Source organism: Pelmatolapia mariae, linkage group LG13, assembly GCF_036321145.2.
Source record: "Pelmatolapia mariae isolate MD_Pm_ZW linkage group LG13, Pm_UMD_F_2, whole genome shotgun sequence".
NCBI lineage: Eukaryota > Metazoa > Chordata > Actinopteri > Cichliformes > Cichlidae > Pelmatolapia > Pelmatolapia mariae.
The window spans coordinates 20,556,754-20,583,238 of record NC_086238.1 but is presented as its reverse complement, the minus strand read 5'-3'; the positions used below and the strand labels follow the sequence as shown (position 1 = coordinate 20,583,238).

The window sequence follows — 26,485 nt, the reverse complement described above, 5'->3', positions numbered from 1 at the left end:
TGACTTTTACCCTTTTCACATGAACATGTGTGCACAGCTGGAAGACAGAAAAAGGGGAAAAAAGCACTCTCCTTCCTCATCAAACATTTATGCATGGATGCCTCTAGAGGTAGCAACCATGCGGGTGACTTTTCAAAGATCAGGAAAGTAGAGCGGGTTTCTTTTTCATGATGAATCTGTGACAGCCTAATTCTTGCCATCTCTCTTTCTTCCGTTGCTGAATTATGCATGTATTTCTAAGTATGACCTTTTTTTGCAGACTGGATCCTTGTTGTTCAAAGTGCACTATAAATCTCATCAGTTCTTGCAAATGCTTTGAATTATGATAGACAGAAATGAGAAATGGTGTAGTTACAGTCCATGCTTACTGGTGTCTTTGTTCGTGAATATTAAATGATAAACTTGGATCTCTTAATAATGGTGATCGCCCTGGGTAATCGAAAGGTGGCTTTGGGCTGTGTCTTCAGACGTCTGCAGATAAGGTAAAGCCAGCTGTGGTAGTGTGCCAGTGTTTGAGGTTGAGCTTTAACCTTCTGAGGTCTGTTAACCCTAACCTCAAACTCCAACCCTAACCCGAATTTTTTTGCACAAGCAAAAGGTACTTCTGTGGAAAGAAAATAAATAGATTTTCATTCATCTCAAGTTAGTGTTTTTCTTTGCTACCTTGTTACCAAGACATTTTTAAAAAAAGAACAAAAATGACATGATAGCATTGGTTATGGTTAAATTTAATGATAAGTTAGTGCTCAGAGGGTTAAAAGTCTTAGTCGGTCCAACTAATGTTTCTAGTGTTATATGCTGAACCATTAATGGCCTGTGGACAGTTACATTGTCATTCAATGTTGACAGAGTGGTGATGAGTCAAAATGAGTGATTAAATATTTTTCTGCTAACAAAGGTAAACAACAGCAAAAATAATAAAGAAAACAACAACAACATTATCATGTTAAACATTTAAATTGGCCCAGAATATCGACAGGTAAACTCCACGTCTGAATCCTACAGATATCAGGCCTATAGTGACAGCATGGAGAAGTGGTGCAAACTGTAAGATCTGTCCGTGAGTGACTGCGTGTCACCACTTCCTGCTTTTCTTTTCTTCTTCCCCAGCTGACCAATCAAAAGTCAGTCAAGTAATATCTCTTTTGTTGACGAAGTGAGCAGTCATTGCAACCCTACACATTTGCCTCCTTAATTTTTGACATTTCGTCAGAACGTAAATTCCAGCCTGACCAGGCAAACGCGTAATTCGATCATGATTAGTGTGTCCCCAGTGGCACAGTTCTGGATTTTTAAGGCTGTCAGGGATTTCCTGCTCCTGGTCACACGTGTCCGTATCTAAAATAAGCACTCCTGGAAGTTAATACTTATGCAACTGTTGGAGCTTTCAGGAAAAAAAAGCACGATGAAGCTGACACGTTTTCTCCAGATGTCTTCATTAGAATCCCGATGAGTCAAGATGAATGTGGTGCTGGAGCTCTGACCTTTGAAGGCTTTTCTTCATAAAAATACATGAAGTTGTGCCAAAAACCTCAGTTCGACTGAACTCTGACCTCGAAATGCTGAAATAACTTTTCTAAGATGACAAGTTAGTGTTCTTCACATCAACATTTTATGAATAATGGCAGTGTAGTGGAATAATAAATAAGCAGAGAATCGAGAGGAGTGGATATGTTTCGTACGCTGCATTTTAAAAACTCCAAAATGATCTTGGGAAAAAGTTGTTTTTGGAACAGCGGCATGATAATGTGCATCATAAATATTCTGAATGTATATATTTCCCCGATAATGTGACTTATTGTGGAGTTTAGCTACCTTCTGTACTCCTTCTGTTGAATTACTCCAGCAGGAACATGGCTCTGCCTTAGCTTTTAAATCCAGTGGAATTAATTTTTTGTACCTCAAACAATAGGAAGTCCCTCCAGTTTGAACTTAGTGACTTTAGCAGTCCATTGTTTGTCCAGAAATACTCAACTCAGTACGGTTATTTCATCCCCTTCCTTCAAACAATAGCCTTTTGCTTGAGGCTATTGTTTGAGGGGAGAAGATATTCTACTTAGAGAGACAGTAACCAGGCCTGTGCCGTGTTTTATTAGATCTATCAATTATTGATGCCATGTGGAACGTTGTTTGATTCTCCAGGAAAGTGTCTGGTGCTTGTTAAAGTTTTTATTTCTTTTCCAGAGAGGTTACATTCAGATGTGGATGCTTTCTAGCACGACCGCAGCCTCGCCCTACTAATGAGCTCTCTCTCGGAAAAGGAAAAAGAAATATTAGACCTTCTCTTATAGACCCTGGAGCAGCTGATGTGGATATTTGACCTATTTGAATTAGAATCACTGTCATATTGCTTTATGAACTAATTTAGTTGCGGTGGTTTTATTATTATTTTTTATTGGTTTTGTGACGTTTAAAAAGTCTGGAAAAAGATTCTGAAAGAACGAAATGTCGTTAACGATGGAATCACTCCTCTGTCATTTCCATTGGGAGGAATTTTGCTGTGAAAGACAGATTTCCTATGTAGTGTGTCATTTACTTTACACTTAAAATAAGAAAAGTCACCACATTTTGCTCATTTGCAGTGTATTGTTTGTATTATATTAGGGTCCTGTGTTATTGTAAGGTCTTCACCTTACAATATAAAGCACCTAAATGCGAGATTGTTGTGGTTTGGCGCTATATTAATAAAACTGAATTGTAATATATTGTTGTTTTCAGCTCTATTAGAATAGCTTTGGATGATTCATAGTTCAAAAATATATAAATATGAAAAGAAATCATGTGATATAAGTACACACGCCCCGGGCAGTTTTCTTCTTATTACCGTGTGTATGTTGGTGAAACTGAATCATTCTGAATCCGCTTGTATGATCTCTATACTATCCCCACACTGCCACATCCCCATTTCTCTGCATCAGGAATGTTTACCTCAAGGTGAAATGGAGAAAGTGGTGACGATGTTGTCAGAGAGCAGCCATTTTTTTTTACACCATAAGTTATATAAAAATATATATAGGACTAACAGACCATAAGAAAAAAAGAAGAAGACAAGTAGAGGACAAGAAGCAGCTGATCTGTCAGCAAAAAAATGAGAAACTTAAAGCATTTATTGAAGCCTTCTCTATCATCTGTGGGATGAAAGAGATGACATCCAAGAAGGATGGAAGTCATTTCTAATGAATGGTTAGAATATGGTTTAAAAGAAAAGATGAAGCCTGTACTTTTTTAGTTAAATAACATGGAAAGTATTTTGTGTACTTTGCATGTTATTTAAGTCCTGAATCTCCTCATTTGAAATATAAACCATGTTTGATATGATCATCCACCACTGGAGCAGTATATATGAGAGAAAATAATGAAAAGCCTGTAAATAACTGATTTTAGCCTTGTATGAAAATAACACGCTGACCTTTGTTTCTCAGTATATGCACGGAACGCCAGGGCTAACCCTTAACCGCACCTTGGCTGTGATGTAAAAAGCTTCTTATCTTTATAGGTAATGGCGTTTTTATTTTTTTATTAGGTCCAAAGAAAGCTAAACATATGGCACACCACCCAAGATTAAAGCAGTCAAAGATTTAAAGTCCAGAAAAAGTAGTTAGTGGGAGTTTATTGTTCATTGTTATTCTTTATGAGGCCAGTATCAGATGCTGTTGCATACTGTTTGAGCATCAGTCGCTTTCAGCTCTAATCACTGGTGGCTGAAAGTGAAGAAGCCAAAGAGATAACACAGCAGGCCTTCATCGTGTGGATAGTCTTTATCTTTGCTCGCTGGTGACTCGAAATTACAGTGCAGTGGGTCTGGGTAGCATCTAAAGCAGCAGACACGCCCTTCCTCTCTCTCTGTGATCAGTAACTGTATTTCCCTGTTATTCTGCCACACTTCTTTTATAAACAAGCACACACATAGAAACAGGCTTTCCTGGAACACATTTGATGAGTCATAGATTCCCTTGGGCTGTTAAGATCATTGTGGAAAGAAATAAAAGCTTATGCACTCAGCTAAAATGGCCTAACATAATTGTTTTGCATCGCTAACAACTATTAGAAAGCTATATGTATTACCACTTTAGGCTGGCATGAAGGATGGGTTTAAAGAGAGCGCGATCATACTCGGTGTTGTGCTTTATGCTTCCATGGTGAAGGAAACCGGTTTAAAATATTTAATATAATCTGAAATATTCGTTTTGAACTTTGAGTTTTCTTTATCTTTGGCTTCCATGTTAGCCTAACGTATTTGTGCACAAGTATTGAGACAAAAATGTTGTTTAGTTTGCTAAAATGTTGGAAAAATATGAATTTCTGGGACAATACTGAGAACTGATTGAGTACCAGTAGTGTGTTAATTGACTGAATGACTTTAGACTGTGAAATGGCCAGTCTAAGCACACAGCCAAGATTTTAAGGAGAAAACTGCAAACTGTTTACACTCCACCTCTTACATTAGTGGGAGAGTGACAGATAAATTCTGTCTGGAGTGTCACTGTAAGTGGCTTCTTGACAAGCTGGTTATTATAAGGGTTTTTTTGTGTGTGTGGTAAACAAGCCAAACCTTCAAACACATATGATTACTTTGGCTGTGTAAACGCAGAAATAAAAACATTTCTATAATAATTATTTTGAAATAGGAAGGTTCATCTTATTACCCACACTGTCGCCACAGCAGATAGAAGCATTTGATTTGGCACAGATTTAACATCAGATACCTTTCCTGAGGCAACCCTGCCATTTACCAAGAATTGGGAGGAGCTCTAGGAGTAAATTAACTTGTGACCCGCTGCAGGTGGGTTTGGGTATCCTCTTTGTACCGAACCAGGGAGCATTTGCAAGCAAGGCAAACAGGTTAACTATGAATCCACCAAAAGCATTTATTATGATAGTAGTGTATAATGTCACTTTGGTTGCTTTTTATTCTTGGGATGTCTTTGTTTTAAATAATCCTGAGGTGGTTTAATTTATTAAAGACACATTGCAAAGCTTGTGTAATTAATTCTTGTAATTTGTGATTATAGAACCAAAGCTTACTCAAATTACAACCTATAAGTATATAATTGAATCTTTAATATGGCACTGACCAACCTATGAATGACACACTTGACACAATGCTGAATCACACAACTATTTCATTTGTGTCTTCTTGGGAAAATTGCAGTTTGTTCAAGGTTATTGTTTGTCACTTCTCACTAAAGAGGTATTCAAGTGGCATCCAGTAGCTGCATACATCACAATGTTCCAGGGAGTTTACTGTATGTGTTGAGTAACACATGGCAGAGGTGTGAGTGGGAGAGCTCACACTATTTAGATCGTAGCATAGCTCTGTCAGATTTCTGCTCTGACACCTTCTGCGGCACCTCAGAGTTATACAGCAAAAAGCTTTTTTCAGGGCAATTAAAATGTCCTTGATTTTTTTTTTCCTGTTTACAGTGAAGACTAAATCATTTATTAAAGGAAATGGAAAGCTAATATGGTTCCTACGGTATAAGGCCCATGCTGTAGTCTGCATTGCATGCAGAGATTTTACACACCTACGTCTGAGTGTTTGCTGTGCAGTCACACTCAGCAGACTGTATTCTTCAACCTAGGTGTGTGTGCTGTTGAATGGTATTGTTACTGTGCGCTGTGCTCTCAGGCAGTGGGGAAAAGACTTTCCAACCACATGGTGGTTGCCCTGAGTGCTGTAATTTCCTGTTTTCTAATGACATTTGATCTAGACAAATCCCAGCTGATTACAATGTCGATTCACACTAAAATGGGTGGATGTGTGTACATTTGCATCAATACTCTAATAGCAGTTTACGTATCCCTAACTAAGGTTGCAGAAGTCACCCTCATCATCTTATCCTTTCCCCCCCTACTCATACAATAAAATATGCTTTCTCCAGAATATTTTCATAGCAGTGATGAAATTATTCAATTATTCAGTCATTCTCTGTATTGGATTATTTCTATTTGGGGTCAAGGTGGGCTGGAATTTATCCAGAAGAAAATACAGTTTAATGACAGCTTAAGATCAAATAACAACTAAACAGAAAAAAATATCATAGTGCCAGTGTATGCTTTCTAAATGAAAAAGATAATCAGACAAAACTTTCAGAAATATGAAAGTAGAGCTCTTAGTCAAGCTTTTGTTCTCAATGCAAGTCATCGTGAAAATCCAGTGCAGATAAATCAATGAAATAAATTTACAGCTTTTAAGAGAGGAAGAGGAAAAGCCACTCAGGATCTAATCTTCATTTGTTTTAAAGGTCAGTGGACAGGTGGGACACCAGACACATCTGATTAAAAAAAATATCCTTTAATGTTTTTTATTTTTCTCCAAAATAAGGTTTTTAAAAGCTTCTAAAAGCGTCATCCACTAATGTCCAAACTTTAAGGGACAAGAGGGGCAAAAGTTTCCCAAAAACCCTGGAATAAGTTCAATTGTTCTTCATTATGAATGTCATCATATCAGAAATTACGATTCTCAAGACCTGAAAAAAAAAAAGATTCTCCCATGTATGTAAATATAAACTCTTTCATAAAAAATATTTTAAATAACTGACATGGGTGGGGTAAGCTGAAGTTTAAAATGTTAATGTGTTGTTTTAGTGTGTGTTGACGACGCACACTTAAATGTTAGGATGGTTGTTTAGTAGCCTGTGAACGTTACTAATTTGTTATATAAGCGTAAACATTTATATAACACCAACCATTGCAAGCGTTTAAGCCTACTGAGCATAGCTGACTTCACAACGGCATTGCCAGCTGTCTCCAACACAATTCTGATGTGTTTCAGGATAACAATGCAAAGTACTACCGTACCGACTCTTACCGGCTTTCTTATCAATGAGTTGTGGTTGAAACTACTGTAAATATCTTCCATGTGTAGTTTTTCCTGTGCTTGTGGGTGGCCTTCTTTTTCTTTTTCAGCACAGAAGAAGAAGAATAGTTGTAGGCATGTGCTGCCTCTGTCAGTTCTGGAAGAACTACCCCGGTACATATGCTGCCTGTTGTGCCTACAGTACTAAGAAACCAACTACAGTCTGGTTTTAGGAATTTTGAAATCAAAATGTATTACTGTTCTTGTGGCATCCCTGTTCTTCATACTAGTCTCCATCCCAGGGTGCAAAAGATGCAAAAGACATGGATGGTGCAGATAATGCCTATATATCTGTCAAATGTCATATCAGCACATAAGATGGCTTATTCCGATGTATCGTGTTTTAGAAATTTGAGGTTTCACTCTTGATTTTGCTCCCTCCTATTCTACAGTGTTTTAACTGCAGTCGGTCAGTAAGAGAGCTGATACGTCCAGAAGTTTATGTTTGTGTGACAACACTGAGTTGTACGTGAATTTGCCTTTAGCAAATTATCCGTAAATGTAGCTTAAATTTGCACAACATTTGGGTGAAACATTGCCTTTAGAGAGAGAAAGAAGAGAGTTCAGTCAGCACAGTCAAAGCCATTCATAGTGTTGTGCTTGTTTGTACACAAGAATGACGCAAATAAAGTAGCTGTGTGATCTGAAAAGAATTGAAGAGTTCAGATTCCTCATGCCTCATCAATTAATCAATTATGAGCAGCCCGGCGCTGATACAAAACGCCGTTTGAGGCTGACGTGTTTCCTTCCTCTGTACCTGCACTGTACTTCCATACCTTCTCCTCTCAAAGGATGAAGACGTCTCTTTAGAGCCGGCCCCCGATCTAATTTAACATTTCAGTGTGGGTTTGCTCTAATTAGTTCCATAATGAGCTTCTTTGATGTGGTGTTATATAAAATACTGAGGGGACACGCCTTTGCGTCATCGGGCCTCCACAGAGCTCCCACGAAGGAGAGTTGTTCGGGAGTGTGACATCGCCTGCAGACTGTTGAAGGATGCGAGGCCAGCCAATCGGCAGATTCCCCTGCTGATTCTCCAGCTGCTCTGCTTCCTCAGATCCCCTCGATCAGTCAAGGGCCTCCATCTAGCAGGGTATTTTTAGTGAGCGGCCTGCTCCCCTGAAAGCCAATAACCTCCTTTTAAGCAGCCTGTCAACACTCGCATACAAGCTGCCAATGCACAACGAGCCTTGCCACAAGGGTTGGAAAAAACAAGGCTTTGACGTGAGAGGCCTCTCTTCTTGCCCACTGATGTACATCTTAACTTTCTGTGGTTATTAATTGGGTCATTTGCTTTGGATACAAGGAAATGAAACCCTGTTCCTAGGAACTTGCGCATGCTGTAGTTCATTTAGGTAATAAGACATATCAAAGTGGAGAATTGATTCTCTTTGAAGAGCATTTGTTTCTGTGAGCTGCGGTTGTTTGCTGCAGCCTTCCTGGTAGTAAAATCTGTCACTGATTTATTCATTCATTTATTTTGCATGGCAAATTAGGTGGTTATCTGAAAAAAAGGGATCCATTCCTTCTTATCATTGACTCGTTCATGGTTTGTTGACTCAAATGGGACACGGATGGTTGATTGCACGCTTGAAAATCTCAATTTTATGAAAGTCTAAAGTTCTGGAAAAACCCCGTGAGAATGGCAGGCGACTGTATCTTAGACCAGAGGATTTCAGAAATGGTACTGATTTGCTACAATGGAGCATCTGCACTGTAAAAGCTTGTTTCTGCATTTTAGTTGTGCAGTTTTTGTATTTTATGGGATTGCAAGAGACAGAATGAGACACCGAGGTTTTGTTGGTAGATCCTACACATCCCTTGTTGCAGTTCAGTAGCATCTCTGCCTAGAGCTTCCCTGCATGGTCGATTCCCACGTATTTGCAGCTCTGAGCTTGAAGCACATGGAGGAAAGAAGCTGATAATCAGGTTGACAGAGCTCTTTCAGAGCCACACAGACTGCTATACAGCTGGATGAGTGGTGTTCCTGACAATTTTCTTTATACTGTACACAAACACACTTGATTATCTTATCTTAGGGCTATCTTTCTTATAGTGTTAAGTTTTTTCAATAGTTGTGACCACATAACACCTAATTTGACCACTGCATACTAGTAATAATTTGGAATTTTTTATGTTACCAATCCATTAACAATACAGTGTAAAATGTCTTTTTGTTTTAAAACAGCAGTTTCATCATTTTTTCCACAAGTCAGCAGACACATTCATATATAAGAAGAATCCTGAATAGAAATTTAAGGAAGACCACCATCTTTGTTCTGCCTCTCCTCCTAAAAAGGCCAATCAACAGAGAAACATCAAACATACTGGCCAATAGTCTTATTCCATTGATGCATGCACATGGTAAATGTTGATGACTGTTGCATCTGTATTGTGGCTATACTTCATGTCATGGTAAAGTTATAGGTAAGTGTACTTGGTTTACGGTATCCTAACATAAATTAGCACGCTGATTGTTCAGTGCTGTGAAGGTAAGGAGCAGAGAACGCTGTTTGTGCCAGCACTCTGGGGTGAGCGTTAAGGAAGCTGTAATGTTGTGAAACTATGTGCTTGTGTTGTAAAAGCTTGACTTTTAGATGAAAGTTTAGGAAGTAAGCTATACATGCGGTTTCTTGGTTTCCACTGAACTTAAAGTGAATTACGACTGTTGCCGTAATGTAGCAGGGCAAAGGTAATGTCTTGGTCAGTGATGAGGCCCTCAAACTGATGATCATTTAGACCTCTGGCTTGGGCAGATAACTGCTCTCATTAAGGGAGCGTTGTTGCAAAACGAAGTGAAAAGTAGACCCTTTTAGTGAATCGTTTTTGACTCACAGTCCATATATTTAGTTGAGGTTTATGTGTATTTGTGTTACAAGCAAAGCTGTAAAGAGTCATACTGTTCCTTGGTTTGTAAGTTGTACCTCCCGTGTTTTTTTTCTGTGGTAGACCTGTGCGTGTCTGGTATTAGTGCCAGGTGTAACCAAGCAACCGTTGCTTTTTTAAGACTCCTCATCTTCGCTCTCTTCTTTTCAATTACAGAGGTTGCAAGCAGCAGAGAGAAGATCCTTTTTTTAATTGCTGTTTTCTTCCCCCATGCCAGTCTGGTTGTAGAAAGTCAGAGCCTGTTGGGGATGGCAACTGTTGAGAAGGATGAGGCAGGAAATAACAGACAGCTGAGCCACGAGCATGGCCAAACTTAGTATTCAGAGGGCCTTAATGAAAATAATAACACTGCGGCTGAAAATAAGGCCAAGAGAAAACATCACAGGGATTACTTGGAGTGTAAAGAGTGGGCTGTGAAGGAGGAAACTCATGTGGTGACCATGTGTTGCCAGCAGATCACCATGGGGGTCTAACTGGACCGGCCTTGACGTAATTTCCCCACAGTTGCAGTTTAAACAGCCTGCTTTTATACGGAGCTGTGCTGGTTAATTCTAGCCAAAGAATTCGTGTGTGTGTGTGTGTGTGTGTGTGTGTATGCGCATGCTTCAGGTGACGATCCCCAAGATTCTGTAGAAGACTGAAGGCCGTGACCTCTGCTACAACAGCAGAGCTTCATGTTACTGTTTAACAAATGCATACGTACCAATGCAAGAGCGACAGTCAATGTATATATCTTACATGCTGATGACATTCCTGCTAGTATACTGTAAGTCTTTGTCAGCATGATCTAGAGTGAGTTAGCCTCCCCTCTGATTAACCACTTCCTGTGAGTGGAGATCACCACACTTTACCCTTCAATTTCTGCAAAACGATACAGCTTGCAGCTTTTGTTAGAGAAATGCAAGCATTTTATTTTAGTTTTATTTTTTAGTGCAGCCGCCCTTTTTATTTATTTAGGTCAGCATCACTTCAGTGGAAACACGCACTCACCAAAAAACATCTGGTGGGGTCTAGTCATGCCGATACTTTTGCTTTGTCTTGCTTGTGCAGTCTGAGTTTGTTTTCTAATTGCTGTATCCTGTTTTATTCACTCCAGTTCAGTTATTTCTATAGTGCTGTTTCACTTCAGTAGTAAAGCAAAGAGTTTGCAGTACTATTAAGGCAAACCCAGTGATTTTTTTGAAGATACACTGTGTAGAAAAGACAAAAAAACATGAAGAAACATCTAAAAGAACTAGGAGGTTCATGAAGGTCAGCTTTGTGCTTCTTCCATTTGGGGTAAGGGGATAAGAAGAGCACAAACACTATAAAAAAGCCCAAACAATGTGACATGAATTAGGGAACGTCCAGTGGCAGCCTGGCCCCAGCTTTTCAGCATCTCATAGAGAGCAAGTGTCCAAATTTGTAATGTTTCACATAAGTTTGTAGATGGCTTTCTTTACTTTACATGTCAGTGATTTCAATTTAATTTATTTAGGAATGTCACTGTGTCAACAGTGAAAGGACGAAGACGTCAACAGTTTTGTAGTTTGGGCGGTAAGTTCTCTTGTCTCTTCACTTTTCAGATGTCAGTGTGACACCACATTTCCTATCAGCATGCCCAGCCAGAGTGCTTTGCATGGTATTTGTTCAATTCAAAGATTGGTTATTTGCAATCTGCAAATATCTTGTCACAAGATACTCAGCCTACAGCCAGTGCCCTAAAGAAGTACTGTGATAGTGTCCTACTTTAAAGAAGAAGCGATAGGCCTCAAGTTTTTAGATTTCACTATCATATCGAAATGAAAAGGAAAATGAGGGTACACCCGGTCATACTGAAAGTCCCCTTTCTGTTTTTTTTTTTCTATCTGTACCACTCGAGTGCAAACGGCGTTCATGTGATGAAGTAGAGAAGATTTAGCCCAATCTTTTGTCATGGCTCCAACGCAGTTTTGCTCCGTTATCACTTATATCACTCAACAGTTTTACACTGTTGACAAACCTATGAAAAAGTAAAACACTGTTAAACAGTGATTTCCACTTAAAACCCAGGCAGAGTCTCTTAGTTCCCCACGCTGTCTGAAAAGTAGGCCATCGACTGAGAAAACAGAGGCATGGGCAAAAAACACAGAGGAGGTGGAGAGAACTAAGCTAGTGAAAGCACCAGTGGAGGAAGAGGAGGTGTACATGGTGGAGAGGCTGGGGATGGAGTGGGTTTATTTTTACCTCTTTGCCTGTATAGCCCCACGTTCTAATTAACTGCAAATTAACTTTTGATACGAGGAGGGCGGACGGCAGAGTGCCGAGGCTACAGATATAGACTCAGTTTGTCCTCCCTTTCCTTTTACTATTAGCCCACTTTCTCTCCAGGGCTCGGGCCTCCGAGGAACTACCGGTCCTCCTCTGAGCTGTCCTTGCAAGGCAGACATCTGTTCCCCAGAACCACCACACATCTCTGCTGCACATCAGAGTGCTCTAGAAAACCTCTGGATGGATATCTACATGACCGAGCGCCTGTTACTGGTTGATCTAGGACGTATATTTCCCAAATAAGATGCCTTCAAACTTCTTTATAAATCAGGTGGCGGTACCATGGTGACCCCTACGTGCAAAGTCCTCACTCAGAAAGATCTTTTAGAGAGATTAAATTCACAGCCGCTGCACTCTCTTTGTTACTGAGTGTCTGAGCGATATGAGTGTGAACACAGGAAACCTTTGAAATTGCAGTAAGTGCAGCTAACAGTGGTCCTGTGAGAAACAACCAATGGAAAGAGCCAAAAATATCAGCACATATCATCAAGAGCTGTCATGTTACTGCATGACGCCGTCACCTAAGGGCACTGAGATCTGAACTTGAGAAAAAGGTTTTAATCCTCACAGCAGCCTTAAGATGGTAAGCTGGCAAATGATTTGAACCTTTCTGTTCGTCTGTGCCTGTCTCTGCCTTGCTCTCTTTTTCTCTTCCTCCATCCATGTGACTAATGACAAGGTCCACTGCTCATGTCCTTATATAGACCTGTGCTCTGTCTGATCTGGCTGAGGCCAGGATGATGGTGCACATACACACACACTTAGTAAGTTCTGAGACATTTAGGTGCCCTTGGAAATGTCACCAGGGATGCGTGTTTGCTCCAGTAATTAGTCAGTTAGTATTTTGGTGAGTGAAGGTGTATCATTGCTTGCTTAAATATTCAGGAAATCATACCATTTCTGGAATGAACTATTTGCTTGCATTGCGTTATTGGTTTTGTTCCTCAATGTTTGAGCCCAGTCACACAGCCCAAGAGACGGGTCAATGTCTGCCTGGCAACCACCGGTCTCTAGGGAAAAATAATTATTTCTGACCGTTTGCTGCGGTTGTTAGCAATTGCTGTGAAATTGATTACTAACTCCCAGTCACGCAGGCCTAAGCACCAGTTAGTGACCCCCACGGTGACCACGGTTGCTACGAGAAAATGTGTATTCCCCCACTGGTTGGTGGTTTGCTGGGAGTCTCAAGGTGAAATTGGTTATTAACAGGTATACAGTGGTGCATCAAAAACCTTCCTGTGGTTGCTGAGGTCGGCCGATAAGATGCCAGCTTGTTTGCTAGAGACTGATGGCCTTCAGTGTAAAAATTGGTAAAGAATAACTTTGCTTTGAAGGTGAACATTCTCTGTTTCACTGCTGCTCTGAGGTTATTTAGTGAATGTTTGCAGATAAGTCTGCATCTTCCATGCAAACGAATGGTGATCGCATCAATCTGTCAGGAACCACAACTTGTATGGAGGTCCAGCACCAGCACCATCTTGCAGCCACTCACCAACTGGTGTTGGTAATACAGAGGTTGCAATACCGAGGTTGCTAGGGGTTGCTGACAGGTCTCTAAGCCTATGTGACTGACGGCTTAGATGAGGAAGTTAATGTCTCTCTTATGATGGCTGTGTAAATTGCATAGCTAAACAAGTTAGTTAGCTTAGCTTGAAACCTGTAAGCAAGTCTTCAGTGCCTTTCTAGAAGTGGTTTGCCAAGTTGAAGACTCTTATGTTCAATTCAGTTATTTTAAAGCATTATTTGAATGAAACTTAACCTCACTGTTCCCTGGGAACCTTCATGTCACAAGTCTACTCCTACCATCATCTTTGCTGTTGCAGAATTCTCTTTCAGGTTATCTTTCAGTTATCTTTTTTTCCAGGAATCTTTCAGTGTCGTGTTTCTCATATAATGTGTCTGCAATAGCTAGACTAAGTTTAGCTATTTGCTATCAATACCTCTGCAGTCCTGTTTATCCAAAGGTAGTTAATTTGTGGTTTTCTGACGGCTTCTTGGCAGGCAACAGTCAGAGTTACAGTGAAGTTGCCGGGAAATCTTCACGTTAGCCGAAGATGTTGTTTATCTAAGTACTGGATGAATGGGATAAACTGTTAGGCTGGAAATATTTACCTCGAACCCCACAAAGTGACTCGTTCACACAGTTGTATCTATAAAAATTAAACAAACACTATTAGAGGCTAGCTAGCCTTAATGCTAAGCGGAAGATCTTCTAAACTATAGTAGCCTTTTTGTTGAACTATTATCTAAAACAAAAAGATGTCATTGTGCCGCTGTTTTGGGAAGTTGGCATTGGTGTGTCTTGATTTTTAGTAAGAAAAAAGTTAAGAGAAGCTGCATTATTTTTTTTTTCGCCCAGTAACAGCATGTAGATATGATTTCAGATATAAACCTCTCTCCGAGCCCTCATGCCATCCAAGCTCACATCACCTACTTCTGTAATATATTAGGGCTTTGTTACAGATACCAACGGAGCCAGCAGATCTCTTGTGTATTCTTATTATAGACTAGTCTTGTTAGGACAAACTCCCCAACACGACACACACACACACACACACACACACACACACACACACACACACACACACACACACACACACACACACACACACACACACACACACACACAGCCGTTCATCAGACCTAGTTATCGACATAGGGAGATCTCTCCATAAATGGTAGACTGCCCAGGGCCCTGTTTCTGTTTCCACTGCACAAACCAAATGAAGTCCAGGTCTGCGAATAGCCTTTTAAAGTGGAAGACAGAGAGAATGACAGATAGAGGCAGAGCAAAGGGAGGTGAGGAAAAGAAGAAGTGCGAGAGGTTTGTGGATGATCTGTCAGGATTTTTGACCCTGAGAGAAAGATGCTGTAAGTGGATTAAAGCAGGGTCCTCTCAGTGCATGCACTGCATCTTTTACACATATAATAAATTTGGTGTTGGGGATCTTTCCACGCCTGTAAAAGAAATACTTTTAGTTTATAGTTAAGACAACAGAAGTAAGCAGTTGATTATTGACATGGATACTCTGGTTTGTTTCAGTGTAACCTTTATGGTGAAAGAGTTGGGAATCCAAATCAAGTGATAAATCTGCTCATTCAATGTGTGCATCATTGAGTTTAGATATGTAATCTTCAGATTTCATAACATGTACATACTTGAATATAAATATGTAAATATAAAGCATAAATTAATGTCATTGTGAAATGCAGCATACTCATGATGAGTACTTGACTCATCTTTACCTTATTTTTCACGTGTGATTGTATTGCAGTCATTTCACCTTGTTGGTTGATGTACTACATACATAGTCTGCTTGTGGTTTGTCTGTGACCTGCAACACTGCACTGTCTTTGAAAACATCCTCAGAAGAGCACATTGAGTTTATGTAAACTCAGCTGACCTGTAGTATTTTTTATTTAACTGGTGAAGGAAACGATAAAAAAGTTCAAAGGTTTGACAAGACGCTTTATGAAAATGCTGAGCAGGAACCAGATCCAAAAGGGAATGGCTCTTCTCATCTAGTGCACAGACAAGTGAAACGACACCAACTAGTATTATTGTTATTTTGAGATAAAGTATTACGGATTAAGCGTTGGTATTAAAGTATTATGTTGCTAACTCTTTGTCTTTTTTTCTGTTTCCAGCTTGAAAATCTACAGAAGACATGGCTGAGGGAGTTTTACCAGGTAAGAGAAATCAAATACTTGATGCATTTAATCCACTGAGTAACTCGGGCTTAACTGTTGACTGTTGGAAACACCATCAGCATGCCTACAGGTTTCAGAATGCCCCACATGGCCTGAACCCTCCCGTACAATAATGAGTTAAACTCATAAATAAAACAGACTAGTTGACAAAAGGTCTTTTTCCCCCCCCTAAAAGCACACAAAGTGGATTACAGTATAGCAGAACAGTCGACGCACTGTTACCATCACGTGTTTCTATAGCTTCAAGTGCTCTCATGTGACAATCACCACAAACTTTAAGGATAGTCTGGGATTTTTCTCTTAAACTGAAGCTATAGATCAAGTCAAATGAAGTAATGTGCTTCGTATGGCTGCTGTCTTGAAATCTAGCTTTAATCTGCTTCAACTTATGATACAATTTTATCTTTATCAAAAGTTTCAATGAACCTTTAAACCTCTTTTTTTTTAAATCGTACAGGTTAAAGTTAGTTTTAGCTCTAGGGTTATTTTCACTCTCTAATTGTATTGTTTTTTTTTTTTCAATAGGCAAAAGCTCGCGCTCAGTCATGTTTCATATCTTACCTTTTCATCTACATAGGAACCCCTGACTAACCACAACTCTTTCCACTGGGTTAAGGGAAATGAGGCAGCTAGACCTCTTAGCTGCTGTCTGAAAGAGAGCAGAGAGGGACACATGCAGTTTCGCTGTTACCATAATTCTGCACACAATCAATGTATTTTACACATCAAAAGGGTAAAAATAATGCTCAAATACATTTTCCAATCTCTTTTTATTAAAGCGCTAAATATATGCTCATACAGGGCAGTAAACTTTCCAGACTTAGATTCAGACGAGCAGTTTTCAGCTTAGTGAGTTAGTGTGTGCCTCTTTGAAATCTGGGATGGAGTTCTTGTAAAATATCCAGATTTCCAAGTGGAAGAAAGCTAACCTAAGTAAGGTGTTAAGTAGGGTTTTCCAGGCAACTCTAAAAAATGACGCCAGAGTTCTTCTACATGCTGAATGTTGGAACGGATTCCTTAAATGTTGCCAGAAGCAAATACAATAGAAGGATTGGCTCATCGCTCTGAGAAATGTGATTTCCTGACAGATTGAAGGGACATGTTACGAACATTTCAGTTTCTGTTGGACCAAACATAATTTGAGAGGCATACAAGATACCTTTGCTATTGAATTTTTGTTGTATATAATTAATCTGTGTGGAAACATCACACAGGATGTTCTCTCATTTGTAGTGCAATGTGTAACATGATTGTGAGCCTTTCTACCAAACCTGCCCTCATAAATATAAAAAAAAAGCATAAGAATATAGCATCTTTGGAAATATTGAAAAATATATATCATATATCCTTATACTCGGAGAGAGAAGATTTCATGCTTGAGAAAATAAAATGATGGTATCAAGCAATTAAAGTAAAATCTGGTGAAACTTGATTAATGTACAGACATGATGAGACAAAATGAAAGTTAGATAGAAACTAAAGAAGACAAATAACAAAAACAAAAAACCAAAAAACCCCACCCTGAATCACTTCTAGGAAGAAAGTGAAGAGGATGATACAGAGAATTGAAATAGATCAATTTCCATATTTATCAGCAGGGATGGCCGTAATTGAGCAATTCTTGTAATGTTACTCAACACTGCTTTCAGGCTGAATGGCCCATAATGATTTGTGCTCCGGCCGCGGGGGTGCTACAGCCATCAATATCTGTAATCTGATGCAGTACCAATGTGTGAGGTGTCCAGCAGGTGAGGCCAAGGATCCTGCCTTGCCTGTGTAGAGGTCAATTACGTGTACAACACAAAAATAGACAAAGCTCTGATTGTATAGGTGAGAAAAAGTTTTGTTTTTCCTAATGGGTAGAAGGTGATGTGAGGTTACTCATCAGTAGGAGCAGTTTTCCAGTCGCCTACAATAACTGCGTGTGAAACAGACGTTCATTTTTCATGAAACCAAATTCCTGCACTGTTTACTCGTGGATGAATGAACAGCTGTACACTGGTATGATGACTTTGGAAAATGTTCTCTTTGAGCTCTTTGAGGCCTTTGAGTTTTAAGATTTCAAGATTTTTTTTTTACTACTTTTTAAAAAAGTGTTTAGAAAACACTGTCAGCACTTATAAGAGAATATAGGTGTATTGAACAATGCTATTGAAGTAAGTAATCGAACTCGGGCTGCTTCACTTCTTTACACTGATAAGAAGGATCTTTATTCCAGGACGTTGCATTATCTTGTTTGTCTACACCACATTCATAATAGAAGCCTTAACAGGAACTTGGTACATAACCACTGTGACCCCACCCATTTGCTTGAAGACTAGCATTTTTAATGCCTAGATTTTAACACTGTAGTGGTCACTGTTGAGGTTATTTGGAGTTAGAATATAGATGAGGGAGGAGTTAATAGTTAATGCTAATAAACTTTGTAATGCTACAGTCAGTTGCACATTGCGTACTTGTGATCAACTTGTGCAACAACTTGTGATCTTGTGATGTCTGAAGTAGTTGTTTCGAAGACAGGGGACCGGGTCTGTGACCACTTGCAGTCAGTTTCTGTCTTCAAAGCGTCTTTTGTGTGTCAAGCTGGTGATAAAACGGCATTAAGATGGAAACAGTTTGAGATTTAATGGGGTCAAGCTAACAGTTACACGCAATGTTTTTGTGATAATGGGATGATTAACTGTGATAAATGAGCAAAAATGTAAAATCTGAAATAAAGAGACAAGACAGAACCTCCTACAATTCATAAATTGAACATTCATAAATTCTGTTGCTGCAGGACGGCTCTGCAGCCTTGCTTTTAAATTGAAACATAACCAAAATATATCAAGTCCCCTGTTGCAAAGAGACGTTTTGTGCTCATTGAGTCAGATTGATTGTAACATGTTCCAATCATTGACCAATCTGCCTGACTGATTTCAGTCAACCCATGTTCAATTGCGATTGTCTGGAGATGGGGATGCCTGTTATTTTGTGCTATGGTAGCATACAGTTTAAATACTGTAATGTTCTTGGGTGGCCTGGTAGTAAAGTTAACCATATAGCAATGTAGGTTTTTTCTTTGTCACATAATTGTATTTGCTCCAAAAGACAATGACACCACAGATCCAGTTTGAACTAGTTGATGTTATAGCTCAACACAGACTCAGCTAAATTATAAATTTGATACAGTTTAAACAAGTGAGAAGTTATAAAAGACAAGAGCTAGTTTTATGTAGCAGGCTTTTGGGACTGACTCGCTTTCAGTCAATCTCTCGCAGTGCTTCTGCTTTGGCTTAATATTTCAGCCACTGAAGGTTGCTCTTTCTTGCCACAGGTAGGTGCCATTAACTTCCAACACCAAAACAGTGAAGCTGCTGGCTCTTTGTGTCTGCTTTTATAGCAGAGATGACTTCTATCCCCAAAATGTCATCCTCGGTTCCTGTGCAAAGAGCACACACATATGCAGGCAGTATATACTGGATTTCCCTGCAAGGTTCTACGGTGGAAAGTGGCCTAATGTGATATTTTTTAAGATATTTTTTGCATGCTGATAAATAAATGAAGAGGACTTGATATGCTGCATGATGGATGGATGTTTTGACTAAGCTCTTTACTATGCTGGTTGGCTCCTTTTGCATACATTTTCACATATTTAAGCATAAAATGTCACTCAACTCATCAGCTTCTCTTTTGTTTTATTTTCCTTCCACTTTTTGTGTGCGTGTGTGTGTGTGGAAAGAGAAACAGTGTGGATGGGAGTAGCCCTAAAAGTGGTTAGTTCAAACTGAGTCAATAAATGACACTTCAAACATGCGTAAGAAAAACACACACGTCTTATTTACTATTCCTACGAAGCACTGGTTCCTTGCTATAAATATTCCAGACTCACCCAGTGGACACACACCTACACATTCACACGCACACACACACACACACACACACACACACACACACACACGCACACACATGCACACACACCCACACACGCACACTTTATTGTTCTCCTTCAAACAAGTATACAGTTTGTTGCATATGCAGAAACTGTTACAAGGACATGGGGGCATGAAAATAATAGCGAAGGTTTGTAACTGTGCTTTGCACCGTGCTCCATAAATATGGATCTTATTTCAGTGTACCAGCAGTGCAATGATAGCAGTTGGGGACTTCCTTGTGTACAAGGAAAATCTCATCAAACAGACTGAATGTGATGCAAGAGTAGTAACCAAGAGGCAAAGAATAGTATTCCTGATTAGGTTTACGGGTATATTTGTAAGACCACTAAGATTCATCAAGTCTTCTTTATGTCACCTGAAATCAACAGAAGGACCTTCCTCATGACTTCCATAGCAGAAATAAAAATACCAAAAAACACAAAAACAAAACTAAAGCTATGTTTGGTGTATTGTGTTCTAAGGCCTTAGCTATTGCGATTCCATTAAAGTTATAGCCCTGATCTAAGGTTTTGTAACCCTGTACTGTAGACAATAGTCAAAGTCATGAGATGAGGGGTACATCCGGGCCAGGCCACAGTTTAGGATGGCATTTCCAACAGAAAATACGATTTGATACTGCTTGTAGTTGCAAGCCACCTCAAATCATTCTCAGATGACTGTATATGTTATGCAGGCTTGTGACATAAGTTTACCTAAAGCAGTTAACACCGGGACACATTATCATTTATTTCTACAAGAAGATTCACACAGACTTTTTTCTCATGACTTTGAATGTCTGTACTGTGTTGTACTAAGCAAACAGGAGAAAAAATATATTAAAATAAATATATGCCAGGCAACCAGGATACCAGGCCCTGTTGCTACAGTGTCATGTTTTTGATAAACAAAATAGAAGCACGAGCATGGAATGTATCCTCAACCCTTCAGACATCTAAATTAAGAAACAGGACAATGAAAACAATGAAACCAAAACCAGATCGAATAGTTTCAGGCAATTAATTTATGGTTTAACCGGCTCTGAACCTGAAAATTATTTCGAATATCTGAGTTCCCCTTTAGTTGATTCACTCGGTACAACACATAAGTAAGGGATATCACGCCCCCACGTCTCCTGGCTGAAGAAACCTCTCTATTCACGCCTTCAAGGCGGATGAGTTGCGATGACTTGCACATGGCCCGCCTGCACATCAGAGGCTACGTCCACACTAATACGTTTTCCGTTTGAAAACGCATCTTTTTCTCTCCGTTTTGGTTTTCCGTCAGCATTTTTGGTCAAGGAAAACAGAGGTTTTTGAAAATGCTCTCCAAAGTGGATAAATTTGAAAACGCCGTTTTCGCATCGCAGTGTGGACTGCGAAAATGGAGGCTTTCGAAAACGATGACGCATTTTAGTCACATGATGCATTAATGTGACCAATTCAACTAAGATTGCGGACAGCATTGTACAGCAGTTGTTTTGTTTGCTCTCAATTTTGACAGCCCTTTAAAAGATTAATATCAGTTTGTATATGCTCCAGATAGCTCCAGATAAAACTCGGCACTTTTCCTTGACATTTTGCTGCCACGTTTCAAAGAGCCGGAAAGTAAATCGTGTTACGTTTCACGCATGCGCAGTACAGGAACATAGCGTTTTCAGTGTGGATGAAAACGATAGTGTGGACGCGGAGCATTTTTAGATGAAAATACCGTTTTCAAAATTATCCGGATTAGTGTAGACGTAGCAGACGTAGCTTTTCACCTTGCAAAAAAATCCCCTGGTAAGTTGGGCTAGTTAGCTGCTGCTTGTTAGCTCCGTTGTCTGCTTCTGTAGCTTATCTGCCCCTGTTTGTGCTAGCCTCCTCTGTGCAGTTGGTGAATAGCCTGCCCGCGAAGTGCTAATTTCAAGTCTTGCTGTGCAGTCTTTGTGTTTTGGAATGAACACCAAACCGAAGCAAAGCAAAGATTTTCCAGTTCTGAGGGGCCAGGATGTCCTAGTCAGGATGGACAGTTCAACAGTGGACTCTTACATGCAGTCAGGGAGGGACATGCTCCCGTCCCCTCTTAAAGCTGTCTTGCTCTCTGCTGTTATGGTGCACTGCTGGTTTTCTGTCTCTAAGAGCCACCCATGTTCCGGGCCATCTGAACCTGGGACTAGACCTTCTCTCCAGGGGTTTTTGTCTGGTGAGAGAATGGAGGTTTCACCCTTTGATAGTGGCCCAGTTTTGGGATCTATTTGGCCCCAGTTCTTCTCCATAGTCGACCACAATGCACCCCTAGGCATGGATGCAGTAGCGCACTAATGGCCAGACGTGCTCCTTTATGCATTTACCCCAAAGGAAAATATATTTTTTGTTCTTGAGAGAGTGGCTCAGCATCGTCTTTCCCTGATTCTAGTGGCCCCTTGGTAGCCAACAAAGTCGTGATATGCGGAGATAATCAGTCTGTTAGCAGCAAGGCCTTGGGAGCTTCCTCTCCACAGGGACCTTCTCTCCCAGGAGAAGAAGTGATTCATCCGTACCTGGATCTGTGGCGCCTTCATTCTTAACTGCTGAGAGGTTTAATTGATAGCTAAGGGTCTGCCCCCAAGCATGGTAGCAACAGTCTAGAGTGCTAGGACCTCATCCACTAGAGGCTTATATGCCTAAACATAGCAAGCATTCGAGCAATGGTGCCAGGACTGGCACACTTCATTCCAGTGCTCTATTGTGGATTTTTGTACATTCCTCCAGGAGCTGCTGGATAGGGGCCGTTCGTTTTCTATAATTAAGGTTTATTTAGCAGCGATATCTGCTTGTCATATTGGCTTTAACAGGGTGACGCCAGGTGCCCCTGGTGCCATACATTAAAGGAGTTCGCTGGCTAAGACCTGTGGTTAGGTCCTGCATGGGACTTGTCTTTGGCTGCTGTCCTTTCTGCTGTGTCTACCACGCACTGACTGGTCCGACTCCAGTTTGGTGGGATCTCTGTGGGATGCATATATATATATATATATATATATATGTCATACTTATGTGTTGTACCAAGCGAATTGGCTGAAAGGGAACAAACAGTTACATCTATTACTTATGTTCCCTGAAGGAGAGGAACGAGGTACAAAACGAGATTGCCCTGTCGCACAGCTTAGCTTGTGAAGAGTGGCTATCAAAAAAGGATGACTGTGATGACGGGGTATATGTGAAAGCGGGGCTGTGTGGAAGTTATCACAAGTCATCCACTTTAAAGGCGTAAATAGAGGTTTCTTCAGCCGAGACAGACAGGGGTTTGATACACTTATCTGTGGCACCCCGTTCCTCTCCTTCAGGGAACAGAAGTTATAGATGTAACTGTTCCAGTTTTGTCAGTTTGTATGATTGCTCTTAATCAACTGAAATTATTCATATGGCACAACAGCTTCTTCTTAATGTAGAAGGTAGAACAAGTTCCAGAAATCAGAAAATACAGGTGAACATGAACTCAGCGGCATTTCCTCTGCAAATTTCTAAATCTTTGTTAACTTAGTTTTGCTATCCCCTGATTTTCACTGTCACCGGCATGCAAAGGTGATTTCTGGATTGCCAGCAATTTTAGATATCATGAGGAAAAAGTGTGTGTGTGTGTGTGTGTTTGTGTAAAGAGCATGTGCTGGTTATGGCTGTTGAGGAATTCTGTTTGCACTGTGCAACGTGCTTATGTGCGTTAGATGACGATATCATTGTGTGTGTGTGTGTGTGTGTGTGTGCGCGCGCGCGAAAAAGCATGCAGGGAGAGAGAGAGCGATGTGCCCCTGTGTGAACCAGGCAGGCCTGTAGCCTCATGCCAGCTCTGTGCTGTTGCCGGCTGACGTCATGGAAAGAAGCACCAGACTCTGAACTTTGCACGGCTGGGAACAGCCAGCAGAAACAGCTAGAGTTAACTACAATCAGCCTCGCTGGGCCAGCTCGCCACAATCCTTCTGGAGCACACATTGCTCTCAGTTGATTTGGTTGCCGTTTGGCCAGAAACTCTGAACCACTACTCCCTTTTTTCAATGAAAATTGTCAGCGGCTGCAATCGGAAAAAGGACATTGTATGTTTAAAGCTGTTTACAGGCAAGACTCGTGCAGTGAATTCACCTGGCAAGAATCCAAAGCTTGTTTTATACCGAACTTTGGTCTCACATCCACTAAACTTCACTTCTACCACACAGGACCATTTTGTCATCAGGAAAAAACTAAAAATCCTGCAAAAAGCTGCATGGATTGCTGCTTCAAAGCAGCTCAGTGCATTTCACACTCCCTCGACTATTGCTCAATAAAACGATTGTAAGGAACAAGTGTTGTCATTTTTTTTTTAAACGACAAATTACACTGTAAAAGCTGTTAAAACTGGCCCATAAGGCTCTAGGTCATTGTTGGTACCTGTTGGTACCAAACTTGTTACGTGCTGTATTTTTATATATGGTCGAAATGATCGCATGCGGAAATTCCTCAAGGAAGAAAAATTATTTTAACGGCACACCTTGCTTGAAGCTCAAAGGTATGTTTGCCTTAGGTACTGTACTGTCATGCAATTAAAAGTTGTTCCTCTCTATGCTTGTGTGATTTGTTTCTCATGTTCTCTATTTAATCTTAGCACTTGACTTATTTATAATTGTTGTGCTGTTTGATACTCAAGCATATTTTGAGCAAAACTTTGTTCAGTTAAGTTTAGTTAAACAAAGACGGTGGCCTTCAGACACCTTATGTGTGAGACAAGTAGAATAAAAGAAGAACTCAAGAGATTTATAGGAATGTACTGTTGAACCTAAAGTTTTAACTCATGTAAAGCTTGAAACAATACAAAGTTATTATTACTATATTACTATATTATTATATATTACTCATTCGCATTTTTTAAATTTGCTTTTTACTTATATGAACAAAAGAAGGCAAATTTTAGTAAAACCGAAAACATAAAAAGATAATTGTTATTTTAGATTAAAAAAATCTTTATTTGACGGGATCCTAGCTACCTGATACTGAATTTTATTTTTTATTTTATGGACAGGCAGCGTGAACTCTCGGCGCTTGGACTAAGCTGCTGGTTACATTTTATTGGATGCTATAAATCTAAGTGAAGTGGAAAAAGCCGAACTATTAACTGCCGTTACTTGTTTTTTTCAGAGGCTTTGCTTCTGATTTTCTTGACCTCTCATGCAACTGAATCAAATCCTTTATTAAGACTTTTGACCCTGTGTCAGGACATCTCAGTTATTTACATGTAGGCAAAGCAGGTTCATTTGCCTGTCCCACTTGTTTGCAATAGACTGGTGAAAATGGGATCTCTCCATTGCTGGTGCAGTAGTATAAACAGTGCTTTGCATTGCACCACACTGAATTGAACAATCCCCCAGCTGATTTGCATTGGAAACTTCTATGGCCTGTCACAAGCCAGTGATTGTGTGAGATCCCAGCATCCAGTCTTGTGATCTGTAAATTGCATACTTGTACAGTGCTTAAGGGCATCAGATAGTTAATTGATTAAATAGACCAATGTGTGCAATTAAAATAAGTCTCTGAAATCCAATTACCCCATATCATGGCTGTCTCAGATGCACTGGATGAGATGGTCTTTTGATTTAATCTGCTAATAAAAATAACTTAATAACCTAGATTACACCCAATGTTTCCCGTTTTGGGTTCTTCCCAGTTAGTGGTTGTGCTGGAATGGGACAGTAAGACAAACAATCCTAGCTGTTTGACAGCGTACAAGCTCCTTTGATCCTTCTGATTGTTTCCCACCTCCAAAAAGGAACCATGAAATAGGACTCAGGCTTTTCTGATTAGTTCTCATAAAAGGCCCTCTATCTCTGTTGATATCTGGTGCATAGTACTTCTTGTGACCTTTTCACATTATAAAACACAATATTAACACAAGTTTGCCAAGTGCTTTGGCATAAATATGAATAGCTAGCTAATGTAATGTGTGCTTTTTTGCCTCTAAAGGCAGGATTATGGTTACTTCTGACACATTGGCTCAATTTCATGTCAAGTGGTTAGTGCTTAGTAATGTGCTTCTGGTGTCAAGGGCTGCAGTTGTTGCCATACAGTTAAATATGTTAGCAACCATCAGCAATGCAAAATAACTTCTGTATGGCTATCAGGGTGGCTAGACCAGTGGTGCCTAAACTCTTGGAATACTTCAGAAGCAATAAACTTTTGTTTCGTTCCCCCCATAACTCATTTTTCACTTAACTTGGGTCTTAGTCACACAGACTCAGAGGCCTCCTGGCAACTTCTGGTTGCTAAGCAAAACATAAAACATTTACTTTGTAGGCAAACGGTCTCTGATTTATGTTATATTCTTCAGTTTCACAACTGCTTAGCATGTAGTTGAACATGTTGGCATCTTCCCTGGAAACTTCAGGTGACTCCATCAATCTGCTGGTGACCAATACAATTGCAAAGGAACAACCAGTCTGGAAATACACGTTTTCCTCCTCAGCGATTGGTCTTTAGGCCTTATTGTGTGACTGGGGCCTTAGTTTGTTTCCCCGTGTAGTCATACATACAGTCATATAATCGTGGGGGCTGGTGAAGTACGAGAGCTGGCTATTCTCAGTCATCCAGCTCATGCTAATCTTGACAGCTTGAAAAAGAAAACAACTAGACTTTTTTTAGGCTTAAGGAGTCCAGCTGCCTTCTTCTTCTCGATATATTATTAAATAAATTAAAATGCTCTGAAAATACTATGAACAAGAGGTCACTCTCATAGAGATTGTTGACAGTTTGCAAATGCTGTCTGACAAATTGCCAGCATGTTTCCTGATTTTGAATGAGTCTGTTAATAAGCACAAATCGAGAACAGACTCCGCTGGCTTCTAGCTGGT

At 40.0% G+C, this 26,485-nt stretch overlaps 1 protein-coding gene across 3 annotated transcripts in view; it reads left to right on the top strand.

The window, feature by feature from the left end:
• The window catches only part of LOC134640273 (inositol polyphosphate-5-phosphatase A-like), a 149,569-nt gene that overhangs the window by 24,341 nt on the left and 98,743 nt on the right, over positions 1 to 26,485 (top strand). For all 3 annotated transcript variants that reach the window (XM_063491950.1, XM_063491951.1, XM_063491952.1), the window contains one exon: positions 15,683 to 15,724. In XM_063491950.1, the coding sequence (XP_063348020.1) occupies positions 15,683 to 15,724 (42 nt within the window). The remainder of the gene's footprint in view (positions 1 to 15,682; positions 15,725 to 26,485) is intronic.